This window comes from Chaetodon auriga, chromosome 2 (assembly GCF_051107435.1).
Source record: "Chaetodon auriga isolate fChaAug3 chromosome 2, fChaAug3.hap1, whole genome shotgun sequence".
In the NCBI taxonomy this organism is placed as follows: domain Eukaryota; kingdom Metazoa; phylum Chordata; class Actinopteri; order Chaetodontiformes; family Chaetodontidae; genus Chaetodon; species Chaetodon auriga.
The window spans coordinates 12,442,907-12,457,202 of NC_135075.1; the positions used below are offsets into that span (position 1 = coordinate 12,442,907).

Genomic DNA, 14,296 nt, shown 5'->3' on the forward strand with positions numbered 1-14,296 from the left:
ACATGTGCCAGTTTCAACAAAGTCGAGTATCTGACTCATGAAAACAAAATTTGACATTATTGAAAACATTTAATAGCCTGAAGTTTATTAGCTTTTAGAACTTTTTTTTTTTTTTTTTTTTTTACTTTAATCTCAGATTTCCGACGGTACATTGTGTAGTAATTATCTGAAAAAGGAGAAAGTCTGTTATAATTATCCGTTTAAGATTGTTAATAGAGTACGTCTGTTTTTTTTTTTCTTTGGTTTTTTATCTCATGTTGTCCTCATCCTGTCACAGTGATCTTGCTCGTGTCTTTAACCCGCTCGCAGCTGACGCATCTCCTCTAAATCATCAAGCTTCTGGTCTCAGTATTTGTAGGCAGCTCGCTGTGGCTGGTCGGAGTGCTCCCCCCGCCTCCTGTGGTTTGACGTCATCAAAAAGGGACCGACAGGACTACAGCCTCAAACAAGTCTTCGAGGGGACACCAAAAAGGAAACATTACGCCTGAAACAATACATTCATGTTAACACATGTAGTACATTTGACATTTAATGTCACGCGCATGAATGCGGCCATACAGGAAGCATCTTGTACAGGCAGCGCCAGAGCCGTGATGTCCACGTGCGTTTGAGCTTGTGTGACCTGCTGAATGTCACTGTGTCAGAATGATTTTATGTTTGTTGTTTTATCGAGTTAATATCAAGAACAGATACTGACTAGAGTGATGCACTAATCCGCTCTGCTAATATATCAACCAAGACGCTGCAAACAGGCGTCTGAACCTGCTCGGAAATGTACGTGTTGACGCTCATGCCGCTGTGTTGTCTCTGCTGCTGTCTGTCGCGTCTCTTCAGTTTATACACACGAGTGCTCCACCAGAGGTTTGTAAAAGTCGTCCTGCACTGACTGCCTGTCAAAGACTAAACCTGCACCCAGACGCGACATTTATGTCAGAGTTGCAGCCGGAAAAAGTCTTTTTTTGATGTGACGTTTCACTTTTGCTAACGCGGACAATATGATGAAGAAGTGTCAGAAGCGTTTGGAGGGACCATGACCAACCGGGCACGTTATCTCATCTTCTTCCAATACATTGGCACGAATTACTGGTAGGTTATACTGCAGGATAACTGGTTGCTGTCACTGGTGTTACTGGTTTATTATTTGATTGTCATTATCTCTGCAGCGGTGCAGTGAAAGTGCCTCCACGTCAGCTGAAAGGGAAAGGAGTGCAGGATCACTTGGAGGTAAGTTTCACTGAAAATGATGGAGTTGTCTGTATCAATTAATCGATAAGTAGTTTGGTGTATAAAATGTCGATCAGTGTTTCCCAAATTCCAAAATGACATCCTCAAATGTCTCGTTTGGTCCACAACCCAAAGATATTCAGTTTACTGACATAGAGGAGTGAAGAAACTAGAAGATATGAATATTTAAGAAGATGGAATCAGAGAAGTTTGACTTTTTTTTTCTCCTTAATTTAACTGAATAGTTGACAGTTCATTGATTTAGCCTTGTTCAGGATGAGTTCCTGAATACCATTCATCACACAGATAATGATGCTAAGTTAAGGATGAGCAGCAGCATCCATGTCAAATGTGATGTGATGTGAACTAACGCAGTCTAAAACAACAGTGCTGTGATAAATCTGACCTTCCCGAGTGTTATGTTCAGTTTTCTGCTGAGGTGTTGATCATTTGATCCTTTGGAGGCTGCAGCTTGTGGTGCTGCTGAATTGTTTGGATAGTTTTTTTTTTTTCTCAGCGGTGACAGCAGATTGCATGTTGGTGATCCTGTGAAATGAAGGACTGTGTAACCAAATGGTTTTGACGGAGGCGTGAAAGGAGGCAACAAGTGTCAGATAGAAGTGTACTCAGTGAGCACCAGCTTTAACAGCGTGACGACTCCTCAAATACAGTACCACATACTCCACTTCAGCCCTGGGGTTCAGGCAGGGGTTGCACTGTCGACCTTGAGGACCTTTGCTGCATGTCATTCCCGTCACTCTGTCCCCTCATTTCCTGTCAGCTCCCTGCTGTCTATCTAACACTGCATTTCTAATAATGATGTTGTGCTCTCTGTGTGCATGCAGGATGCAATAAGGAGGCTGAGGCCGATCAACCCAGTCTCTCTGTCAGTGTCCAGCAGGACAGACACGGGTGTCCACGCCCTCTCTAATTCTGCCCACTTCGACCTCCAACGCAAGAACGATAATCCGCCGTTTACTGAGGATGTTCTTGTTGGGGCCCTTAATTTCCACCTCAGGACGGAGCAGATCAGGTGAGTCAGACTGCAAAAGTTCTGCCACAGAAAGAAAGTCAGACAATTTCTGTGATATTAGTGATTTGAATAATTTGGTTGTCGCATCCTCTCGCTCTTAAGATTGAAACTGTGATACCACGAGGGAAGAAATAAATAACCCCATCATTCAATCCACAATGATTTAAACATCGAACTGGTCTTTGACATGTGACAGAAATGGACTTTCCTAACACAGATAGCTGTTTGTCCCTGTCACACATAGCTCTTAAAGGTGCACTGTGCAGAGACTCTGGCCTCTACTTGCATTTTCTTCTTCTTTTGCTGTGTTCATTTCTGAGCTGCAACCTTTGGGCAGTGGGTGTGTAGCCTCCAGCCAATCACAGCGCACAGCTGACGTTGGGATTTAGTAAAGAGGCCAGACTGACGCCGCGATCTGCGTCGTCTGTCTCTGAAGCTCTGCTACTCCTACGGCCTGGACTCAGAAACAATCAGCTAATGTTGCTGCTGGCTTGTTGACTGCTGTCTAATCTCAGCAGATTACTCTGTATTGTAATTATGTTATTATCATGACTAGTACTTATTGGCTACCACAATGCCTGTTAGCAAGCTAGACTGAAGAAGGCTAACCTCACTGGCTAATTGGAGCCAGTAATCCAACGATTACAGTAGCTTTTTGTTCATATATGGGAACAATGCCATTAACACACGTTGACACATTGTTTGATCAGATATTTACAAAATAGCTCATCACTCATTTTCCCCACAGGTGATCAGGTTGACCGCTCTCTCGCTGCCTTATGAAGGTGTGTGATGCTGCTGGTGCTCCACTGGGCTGTATGTGCTCTGGTGACTGCGGTCAGGGAGGAGGGTCCCAGTTTGATGTTGTGTTGACAAATTGAGCTGACAGATCCCACAGTGTAAACCTTTAGGATGTGGATGAAACATCAACATCATACATGTATGTAGATTTATGAAGCTCAGCAGCTGGCAGATAACTTTACACTAAACAAAGCCCAGAGGCATCCTCCAGTCTGCTGTGTTCTCCATAGTTGTTTAGCATCATGTCAGATGGTGACTATTGTGTGTTTGCCACTCAAAAGGGAAGTAACTATGGTAACCGCCGCACATGGTGACATCATGTACCAACCATCTGTCACACACCAAAATCATCCCATTATCAATGTGAATGATTTCATCCAGTTTGCCGTCTTTGTGTGTGAAGAAACGCACTTACCTGTAGATAAAAGAACGACTGAAAATTGGCACATTGACTCACATCCAACGACAATCCTGCACACAAAAACAACATCTAGAAATCTATTCTTAGATGTGCTGCCTGAGGACACGCCTTCTGCAATTAATTAGAAACAACAGTAGATCTGTGTGGATGTGTCTGTGCTTAATGTGTGCTCCAACAGTTAGCATGTACAGCACAGAGCTTAGTTCACCTGTTGAGCATTTAAAGGGAAAGAGCAGCTCGAGTCGTGTGTATGCATTTCAAATCCTGGCTTCATCTCCTCTGTCTAAACCCTTCACTACACATCAGTGCATTATTCAAAGCCACAGTTACTTTCTTATGAATCCTTTGGCTCAGAGTGCTGTGATACTTTGTGATAGTCAGCAGCTTTTCTGTCTGAGAGGAAAAGACAAGAAGCAAAGAGACGCAAACAGAGCAGGACAAAGGGGAGAGGTAGGGGTGAGGGATGGAGGCGAGAGAGGGTGAGGGAGGACAAAAGTTGGAGCACCAAACAGATGTTGACGCAGCGTGGGCTAAGACAGAGGAGTGAGAGCGTGAAACAGAGCGAGCCATTTGGGAGACGGAGCAGAGAGAGGAGAGGAGGGAGGAAAGGGAAGCTCCCAGCATCCTGCTAATCCCTAAACCTGCAGAGAGAAGGTTGGAAAGGATTATCCCTGCTCTGCTTTTTGGTCTATAGCATCCATTAATACGCGCACACACACACACACACACACACACACACACACAGATACACTGGCTAAATGGAAATTACCGTCTTGATTAGAATGAACCCTGCTGAGAAACATGCTGCACAAACACAAACTTTTTGTTCTGAACGGCGTTATATGTCATGAAGCAGCTTCATGAAGCAGAATTATTTATGGGCTCTGAACTTCCTTATATACACAGTGCCAAAAACATTCAGCTGCCAGTAATGTTCATACACACTCAGATTGAATAGACGCTTCATTCTCAATCTGTCCTGAAGACACTCTATCAGATCTGGCACCCAAAAAAACCATCTTTTCACATCTTTCTTGGAGGGAAGAAGTAACCAAAGAGTTTTTGTTACAGCAACAATCAGAATATGGCTGCTGGCTCGTAGCTTTGGTCTGCTGCCTCCTGAGATTGAGTGCCAAATCAAGATTGAAGCATAGACTGCACACTGTAAAAAATATCCCTCCAGTCGGGGTCACTTGCCGTGAAAAGGGGCCTCAATTAGCCTAAAACGAACAACCTTTTTTCCCACAAGGGGAAACTGCTGAGTAGCAAAGTGGTTCCATGCCAAACAATGCCCCAGTTCCCAAATGAGTGAGGCCATGCTTTGTACGCTGCTTATGAAAATTTTATGTGTGTGTGTGTGTGTGTGTGTGTGTGTGTGTGTGTGTGTGTGTGTGTGTGTGGTTTAGGGGCCAGGCAAAGGTTGTTGCTTCACATTGGAGCAGGCGCTAAATGCAGATGCAGGGGTTTCCTCTGCCACGTGTCACACCTAATCTCCTCCCCTGGAAACGTAACCTAGTTTCTCAGACTGTGCACTGGCACACACACACACACACACACACACACACACACACACACACACACACACAGACTTTACATGCACTGCTGTGTACAGAAAACGAGATGTATGTGCTCAAACATGGGATGTGAATAATCGCTCCTGCCCCTTGTCACTTCCTGCTCTCTCCAACACACACGCACACACACACACACACACATGCATGAATGAATGCAGATGAACATTACATGCTGTTGGTGGGGCACATTCAGACGGGCGCAGCTAGCTGCAGCTCTTTGTTCTTTTCAGTTTACAGATGTAAGCGTTAAAGATTCCCACTTGTCACTGTATCCTTACTGTACAACACGTCTCTGCCTCATCGGAGAGAGATTTGACTTCTTTTATCAGCTGTGAGCATGCGAGGAATGACAATGAAACCAGGCATTAAGACGCAGGGGTTTTGTGTTGTGTTGTTCAGCTATACTTTGGACTATTTAGAAAAAATTGCTGCAGCAGCAACCCTGATCTCCTTCTCCCTCATATGGAAGCCCAGACGTTATGAAACCAGTCTGAACTCGACCTAAGACTTAAATTTGTGCATCCTGAATGTACAAAGACTGGGTGGTGGATTTTCATGCCTTGTATTTTAGAGCCACAGCGATTAGCCGGATAATCGATTCGTCGATCGGAAGAAAATTAATTGGCAACTATTTTGATAATCGATTGATCACTTCAGTCATTTTTTGGGTAAATGTGTCAAACGTTTGCAGCCTCTTAAATGGAAGGATTTGCTGCTTTTCTTGCAGTAAATGAAGAGTCTTTAGATTTTGGACTGTTTGTTGGACAAAGGAAGCAAACTGAAGACGTCACTTTGGGATCAGTTAAATTGTGACGAGCATTCTTCACATTTCTATTTTTTTTTTTTTTCAGAAGTCTTTGTTGTTTTATTACCAGCATTGTTTGGTTCAGCATTTGAGCAGCCACACTTTGCATAGAGTAGATTCAGTTACATGTGTAGGGCTTTGATCAGATGCCAGCTCTTCACACACACTCGTAAACTGATCCTCACTGCTTGATTTAACCATGAGAGGAAATTGCGGCTGACCACATGAGAGCTGTCACATGACCTATCCCTGCCTGTGTGCCTTTGTGTGTGCACAGACACACAGGAAGTGTCCTGGTAGTCGTACCCCTGATGGAGTCGCATCAAAGAGCTCCAGCCTCTTGATTCTGTTGTGATGCTAACTGTGTGAGCATAAGCACTTGGCTCTTTAGGCTTCTTGGCAGCCCGTTTAGGACTCTGACAATGGATGAGCTTTTGTGTAAAAAGCTGCAGCGTTGGCATTTTGGACAATGACTTGTGCACAGTTTTTCTTGCCGGCAGTACAAAATGAGAGTATTAACACCATCTGTGTCTGGAGACTGTTTCGGTCTGAGGAAGAAATGAAGTAAACAGCCACCAGAATGTAAATGTTTGATATCATTTTCTGTGATTTTGGAAGAAATGTCTGCACATTAATAATCCAGTTTTTCAGGCCTTTCACTCCAGCCGCTCCTCTGTCACTCTGCCAGGGTCACCCGTGCCCACCGCGTGCCTGATGATTTCCACGCCCGTTTCCGTGCCCAGTCTCGGACGTACGTCTACCGGATCGCTCTGGGACTCCCCTGTCACTTTCTGTTTCCCCTCACAGACAGCAGTCTCTGCTGGAACCTCCACACCGCGTGAGTTACCCCACCTTAATACACCACCCCTCCCGTCATTCACTCATCTGTCTTTTCATCCTTGCATTTGTGTGCATGATGATTTCCCCCAAGAAATGAAAATCCAGCTCAGACTCGAGCCCAATCTAACAAGTAGGTCCACACAGACACACAGACACACCCTCGCTCACTCGAAGCCTCGCAGAAACAATGGCACATTAAACACATGAATAATCCACACGTGCCACGCCGGAACGGCAAATTAGGGCCAGTCAAACAAAGTCTTTCATCTGAGCTGACGTCCCTAAAACAAACAAAGGAGACGGAGGGAGGGGAAGGAGACAGGAGGACGGATGGACAGAGTGCAGAAGGAGGGAAAGAAACAGATGAAATGGCGAGCGCTTCACAGCTCAGGCGATGCTCTTTTAGCTGTGATTGGAAGGAGGGAACGCGAAGACACATTTCAGGGAGTGAACGTATGAGCGTTTGTCTGCGCTTCACTTTTTGGGGCAAAAGTAGGGCAAGATAAGCTGCAGGCTTATACACACGCAGAACAACACCCACGCACATTACCCTGACTCTGTGTGTTTTTTCACTCCTTTTCTCTCCCACCCTTCTCCTTCTATCCGCTACACTTGTTCATCTCTCCCTCTTTCTATTTCTCCTTCCCTCTCTTGTTTCTCTCTCTTCGTTATCCCTCCTCTCATTCTCGGCATCCATCTCGTCCTTCCACCCCTGAGCGTCTCTGCCTCAGCAGCCTCTCTCTCCAGTCTTTGATCTGCCGCTCCCTCGTCATCACCCCCCATCTCTCCCACTGCAAAAAATATTCATCTCCACTTCGCATTAGTGTTGAATTTAGTCTCCAAATCTTGCATCTTTCCTCGTACAAGTGAAATCATTTCATTGTCTCTTTTAATTTTTCAAGAATGTTTTGAAGCCCAGTGATCGTAATGACTTGAAATTATTGAATTGCATGATGGAAGCAAACTATTGACATATGTTTTTTCCTTTATACCCCTCAGAATATACACTGTGGCCAGCACTTGAAAACCCCAGTTTATTAAATCTTAAGTCAAACAACAAAGAGAAAAACAGCAAATGATCACATTTAAGAAGACTGAGCCAGAGAATAGTTGGTATTTTTGCTGGATAATTGACTTGAGCCTTTAATATATATCAACATTTTTGCTGATTATTTTTCTGTTGAACGATTGATCAGTTAATCAATTGTTTCGGCTCTGATATGCACAAAAAAAGACAGCAGTTGGGAGAAAACACTGTGAGCCTGTATTACGGCGGTGCTTTGAGCTATGCTAACGGCAGTAATAACAATGCTAACACTTGCTAACATGCTGATCGTGACCATGTTCACCACTTTAGTGTGTTAGCAGGTTGTGAACTGACGCTGAATCAAAGTACAGTTGATATTGATGGGAATGTCATTAGTTTTGTAGGTGTTTGATTTGATTTCAGAAATTAAAGTACTAGAAAAATCCCACGAAACTTTCTTTATACTAAGTCATGAAGGATAAACTGTAGACCGACTTGATCTGGGAAGGATCAGTTTTTCTAATTTTCATTTCTTTGCTCCACCAGGTCTTCATTCATGACTCTCATGTTGAAGATTTTAGTGAGTGGATCACTCGGCACACTCGCTGTATCCCTCCCTCCCTCTCTCTCTCTGTCACATCATATTTAAGCAGTGACAGCAGCATGAGACTGTAGACAGTCTGAGCACCGGCCCACGCCCACTCTCTCCCTCAAATGAGCGGGCCGTCGACATGCTCTGCTCTCTCACGTGGCATTGTGCTTCAGAAAGTTTCATATTATGTAAGTCAGCCAATAAAGTATTCCAGTTTTAAAGCAGGGACATGGAGGCCCGTCGTACTTAATGTGTGCACCGCGTCCCAGCTGCAAAAGTTGCTTTAAGAAGTCTGCCTCCTCCTAACGAAAATGTATTTCATGGTCATTTATGAAAGAAAAAAATGTTTGTTTCAGGGAGCTGGATGTGGGAGCCATGCGTGAGGCTGCCGCCCTGCTGACTGGACATCATGACTTCAGCAGCTTCAGGGCAGTCAACTCTGACACGCCTTTTAAAAACCCCGTAAAGACACTGGATGTGGCCAGCGTACAGCCAGGAGGCTCCTTCGTACAGGCTCACTTCCACAGGTAGGCTAAATGCATTCATGCTAATCACATTGGCTACCAGCAGGCTGACCAGGGAACTGATTATTCCAAAGTGGAGAAAAGAGCCAAGAAAATAAAGAAATAATGCATGTGCCTTTCCACTCCCAAAAAGATAAATCTTATGTTTCTCAATCTTGCATCAACTGATGCTCAAGAAGTTGGCCAAAGTTTTGAATCATTTACAGTCACTCCACTCAGCCAACTGTGCACGAACAGCCAAGAACATTTCCCTTCCAGCCTTCAGTCACTCAGTGGGATGTTTGATGTGATATTTAGGTGAATCACAGGTCAAATAAACTCAAAACTAATCTTTTTCAAATTAAATGTTAAAAGAAAAAAACCTGTAGCTTTTGTGAGAACTGAATCGTATCCAGCTCAAAACAGCCTGTCGCTCCTTCATTAAAATGATAAATATGCAATGCAGAATATGTCTGTTTTTATTATCAAAGCAATGAAACGTGTATTGTTGTGCTTACTGCTGCATCTTAGATCATACAAGCAGAAGTGTATTTGTTTTTGTTCATTAATGTGCTAGTGTGTGTGTGAGTGTGAGTGTGTATGATGCAGGTTTATGTTCTTTAGACAGTGAACATAATCCGTAGCAGAGATGGAGGTGGGGGTGCTGGGAGAGAGAGAGAGGGTGAGGTGTGGGGGGGGTTTGGGAGATTGCACATCCACAGGGGTCACTCTTTATGCCAAATGCCACTTTCGTTGGCATTAATTATTTGCAGTGAAAATATGGTGCTCAATATGGGCATGAGCCGACTGTTAGCAGTTCTCAGAGTAAATGTCACAGAGTCCCTTAACCCCAACTCACGTGGTGCATTAACAGGCTGTGAGCATCGGATCTGTCACATAGTGTATTTGCACTAAAGTGTCCACGGCTGCATTTTCACCTGCTAACTGAGCTGTGTGTTTATTTTCATCACTCTTCTAAGTAACAGTGATAAAACAAGGAGAAACTGAGCTGTGGATTGTTGAAGAGCAAAGGGTCTGACGACACACTGGATCCTAAAAACAGGCGGCTGTGGTTTGTGAAACTGTCTTCTCTGATCTCTGCTCGACGTGGAAAACATGCAGTATTTTTCCCCCGGGAAACGGTTGATGTCATTGTCGTTCATAAGTGAACAGTGCTCCATTCAGAGCTTTGTGTTGGCCACACTGTACATTAACTCTAAGTGTGTGTTCACTTCTGGGTGGGATTTATTGTCAATTTAATCTGCTGCTGACTGGAAAATAACTCTGAGTAATAAGTGCATGTAGGATTTGGTTGTACTCTAAGTATCGTACAGTGCAGTATTTTCTGCCATTTGGTCCAGATTAAACTATCTCAACAACTTTTAGACGGATACTCATGAAGTTCTGCGCAGACGTTCGTGGTTGAATCCTGCAGACTGAAGTGATCCTGTAACTCTTCCTGTTGCACCGTAATGAGGTTGATGCCCCAGCTATTGGATGAAATGGCGTGAAATTTGGAACAGACATGCATGTCCCGCTCTGGATGAATTATCATTACCTTGGTGATCGTTTAACTTGTCCTCTAGCACAATCAGAGGGTCAACATTTTCATTGGCCCAGTACAAAACTAATGACATTCGCACCAGCTGCAGTTGTGTTTTGTTGTTAGTGCTAATTAACGTTAGCGCACAAACAGGCTAAATTAAACCTGGTTAACATCAGCATTTATTTGTTAGTATTGTCATTGTGAGCATTTTAGCTGAATTAGTCTCACAGAGCTGCTAGCGTGACTGGAGGCTCTTTGTCATGTTGTTTAAGAAATGACTTAAACAATTAATCAATTACCAAAATAGCTAAACAAATTGATATATCTATTAATCCTTTCAGCTTTATTTCAGCCAATTTTTCAGACGAGTGAAATCAGCTCTGCAGAATAGTTTTGTTTTGATGGGAAAAGCAGAAATGATGAGACATAAATGCAGGATTATTGGAGTATTAGTCAGTATTACTGTCATTATCTTTGTCATTAGCATGTCGAGTACTGCGTCAAAAGACTCACACATGCAACATGAGACACAGCCTCCGTCTGTCCGTGTGCAGATACTGTCCCTCACCAGAGCCCACGAGCTAGCAGCCCTGGATAAATCTGTCTCCGCGCTCCTTACATGTCAAGTGTAATCAGACAGCAAGCGCTGAGTCAAATTTGCATTTGACCCAATTCTTCCCATGTGTATGTTTGCTCAGTTCGCTGTATCCTCCCCAAAATATAAAGTCAGTCAGTTCTAGGGAAAACGTCAGTGAAAAGAAGAATTGAATGTGAAGAAACACAGCCCTATTTTTTTTATTATGGCATTACAGATAATCCTGTTGGGCCTAAGCTGCACTGGCGTATTCAGCATGTGACATTTAAACAAATGTGTGCACGAGGAGAGTCCCCGGCCCTATCTGATGCCTGGCATGAGCGTGAATGTCACATCAGCCTCCGACTCTGTCCGCACAGGCGGGGGGAAAGCACCGAGCAATCCAACAAATGAGAGATAGAGCAGACCTGTCGTAACATGTAGGAATTGTTTGGAAAGTGCAGGTGTCACTCTGCTCCACCGTCCTCCTGTGCAGGTGTCCTTACGTGACTGAGCAATGCTGTTACATCTGACAACCATTCAAGATATTCGTGTTCTTCTGAGGTGACACGTGAACCCCTGCGGCAGTGTTTAGCCTTTCTTAAGTGTGGCACATCCAGTCATTGATGTTAAGAGGGCTGTCGTGCCTTCCAGTCTTGATTTATTATTAGAAATGAGTTTTGAGAAGGTGCTTTAAAGCCTTATTCACATCAATATGCAGAAAACACAAAGAAATAGACATAATTGTTCACACATTTGTGTAAATTTTACACCGATGGTGTTTTTCGTTTCTTCGCAGAGAGATACCGTTCTGGGAGCTGACTTTCACCAGCAGATCTTTTCTCTATAAGCAGGTCTGTTCCTCTTATTGTCCTCAGTTACTTCAAAATCTGTGAAATCTGTGTTTGCTGCTGCTCGTTGTAAGTAAGTAGCGCCATCTGCTGGTGATTACTGAAACATATGGTCAATGAGCATAATGGGACCAGTAAAATGTCAGTTTTTTTGTGATATTTCTGGATTCGGTCCTGTGCTCCAGGTGCGGAGGATGGCAGGGGCCCTGGTGGCGGTAGGCCAGGGGCGGCTCTCGGTGCCACAGGTGAAGGACATACTGGAGGCTCGGGACTCTCTGGCCTACCCACAGGGCATGTCTGCTCCAGCCCGTGGCCTCTTCCTCACCAAGGTGGACTACAGAGAGACAGGTGAGGAGGCTGACTTCAAAGGATCAAACTAAGCTGGAATCAGTTAATGTTTGAAGAGAGACAATCAATGATCAAAATAGTTCAGTAATTTTCTTTCAAACTCTTCATCTTTACGTGCAAAGCATACAGTTAGCATTTGCTGACACCATCAGTAGGGTGCTGCTTGAATTAATTTCACCTTTTTTTAGGCTGTTTGTGGCATTATTTCAGAGTGAGTCCTTCTTTGTCTTCACGTCTTTCAGTATCAGGACGTTTCAGATCTCTTTCCCCCTCTTTGCCTCCTCAGACCTGCAGCTTTCACCACAGGCATCAGAGGAGCAGATTATCTCCAGTGGAAACTCAGAGGATTAACTCTACCTCCTTCAGTCATGTTGATAAACTGTATTTCCACACTACTGTATGCAATGACTGCAATGACGTTTTGTATTTATATATTTTTTTCAAGACGGCAGAGTCCAAATCTTTTCCCACGCTTAAGCGAATGAACATTAGACCACGTACAGATGAACATCTACATATTCTTTAATTCAACATATTAAGAATACAGAACTGTGTCCATGAACGCAGCTTAGCTACAGAATACCACACACCTTGAACCTATCATTGTCTACACATGACCTTCAGGTGACAACAGACAACTTGCTTCAAGCCTAGTTAGGCAGTGTTACTCGTATGTATACGTGTATGAACTGGGTTTTGGTAGGTTCTGACAATTATCAAACAAGGTATACAACATGTGGAGACGAGTGTTAGATTCTATAGCCAAAACTGCTTTGTGTGTCCATGGCTCTCGTACAGTGGTATTACATTATGGATCAACAAAGTGCACACACTCTCACTGATAATGTATACATCCAAATGTCCAAATAAAACTGCATACACTGCTTCTTTACCCAAAAGTCTTCACAGACCATTATTGTGGATTTTCAGCACACTCGCACTTGCTTCTAATTTGGCTCCATCTGCTCATTGAGTGATTTTCAGCAAGTTGTCTGTAAACAGTCCACTAAAACCGGACCACCACCAGCAGCTGTCTGCGCGCCGGTGGCAGCCAGATGAGGTTTGTAAAAGGTTCAGACTGACCAATCACTGCCCTTGATGTTCCAGCGCACTGGTCAAATACACCAGACGTCGCACTGTTTCCATAATTTTCCTACAGTCACCCACTGATGCAAGGCTAACTGATTTCGGCTCACTGTGTACGAAGTGCTGCACCTGTCAAAATTGAACCTCATGAGGAATGTTTGTGCACTTCTTAGAAGTGTCATTAATTCAGTCACGCTATTTCTTTAACCTAAAATTTTAAATATGTACACAAGTACATGTTTTCTATCCATGCGACCATGTTGGAGCAACACAGTGAATCTGATTGGCATAGGTCCTCAAGTCAATTCAGCATTTGGTTTCAAGAAGAATTCACACATCCTAAAGACGCCCATAATTCAATATATAGTCAAAATTTCAAGTGTTAGCCAGAATATTAAGCCCGATGTCGTAGAATATCAGTAACAAAATCATATGTATATATAATGCACTTGAGGAAGGCATTGCGTATTTTTTGTTAAACTCACAATCCTTAATAACAGCACAGTCTGGGTGAAGAATGTAACTGAGCTGAAGTCAAACTGGAGACCCTGATTGAAAAGATTGTGTAGGACAGCGAGACACAAAGGGAAACTGATCACATCAGACCTTAATGGCCACATTTTGAATTAAAATGAGGTTTAACGAGACAGATGAAGGAAAAAAGACGACGAATGATTAATGCTCAGTGGTGGCGCCAAGCCTGTCCTGATAATGGCCATAATTGTTTTCAAAATGATATAAATAACATGCGTGTGAGATGTGTGGTTGGCTGATGATTGATTACTGACTCAACAGAAACGTCTACATGAGTTAGTTGTGTATTATCACTCTAGGCAGCCTTTTTTGGCATTTGACTACACACCCTGATGCTAAAGCTGAGGTTAATTCAGGATTAATTTCTGTCATGTGAATACAGGTTGATCGTATTCGACAATAGCTATCACAGGTTGATAAGTTTGCATAGACCCTTGAAACCCATCCATCACCATCTCAACATCGTAATCTTAGTGATTAAACTACCGCTCGGAGCAGCATACCCAACTTCACCCTTTGTACTTTTGGTCAATACAG

General features: G+C 43.5%; 1 protein-coding gene across 1 annotated transcript; it reads left to right on the plus strand.

Annotated features, from left to right (window-relative positions):
* Nucleotides 1-406: 406 nt before the first annotated feature.
* On the plus strand, nucleotides 407-13,033 carry pusl1 (pseudouridine synthase like 1). Its single transcript, XM_076754745.1, has 8 exons — nucleotides 407-1,086; nucleotides 1,164-1,224; nucleotides 2,070-2,257; nucleotides 6,547-6,696; nucleotides 8,674-8,844; nucleotides 11,740-11,794; nucleotides 11,977-12,139; nucleotides 12,426-13,033. The coding sequence occupies exons 1-8, from the start codon at nucleotides 1,031-1,033 to the stop codon at nucleotides 12,488-12,490; spliced, it is 909 nt and encodes a 302-aa protein (XP_076610860.1). The 5' UTR covers nucleotides 407-1,030; the 3' UTR covers nucleotides 12,491-13,033.
* Nucleotides 13,034-14,296: the final 1,263 nt, after the last annotated feature.

Excerpts from the sequence above, each read along its gene's own strand:
- pusl1 (XM_076754745.1), top strand. The coding sequence starts at position 1,031 with ATGACCAACCGGGCACGTTATCTCATCTTCTTCCAATACATTGGCACG. Across the intron at positions 6,697-8,673 it reads TGCTGGAACCTCCACACCGC|GGAGCTGGATGTGGGAGCCA; the intron begins GTGAGTTACCCC and ends TGTTTGTTTCAG. Across the intron at positions 12,140-12,425 it reads GGTGGACTACAGAGAGACAG|ACCTGCAGCTTTCACCACAG; the intron begins GTGAGGAGGCTG and ends TTGCCTCCTCAG.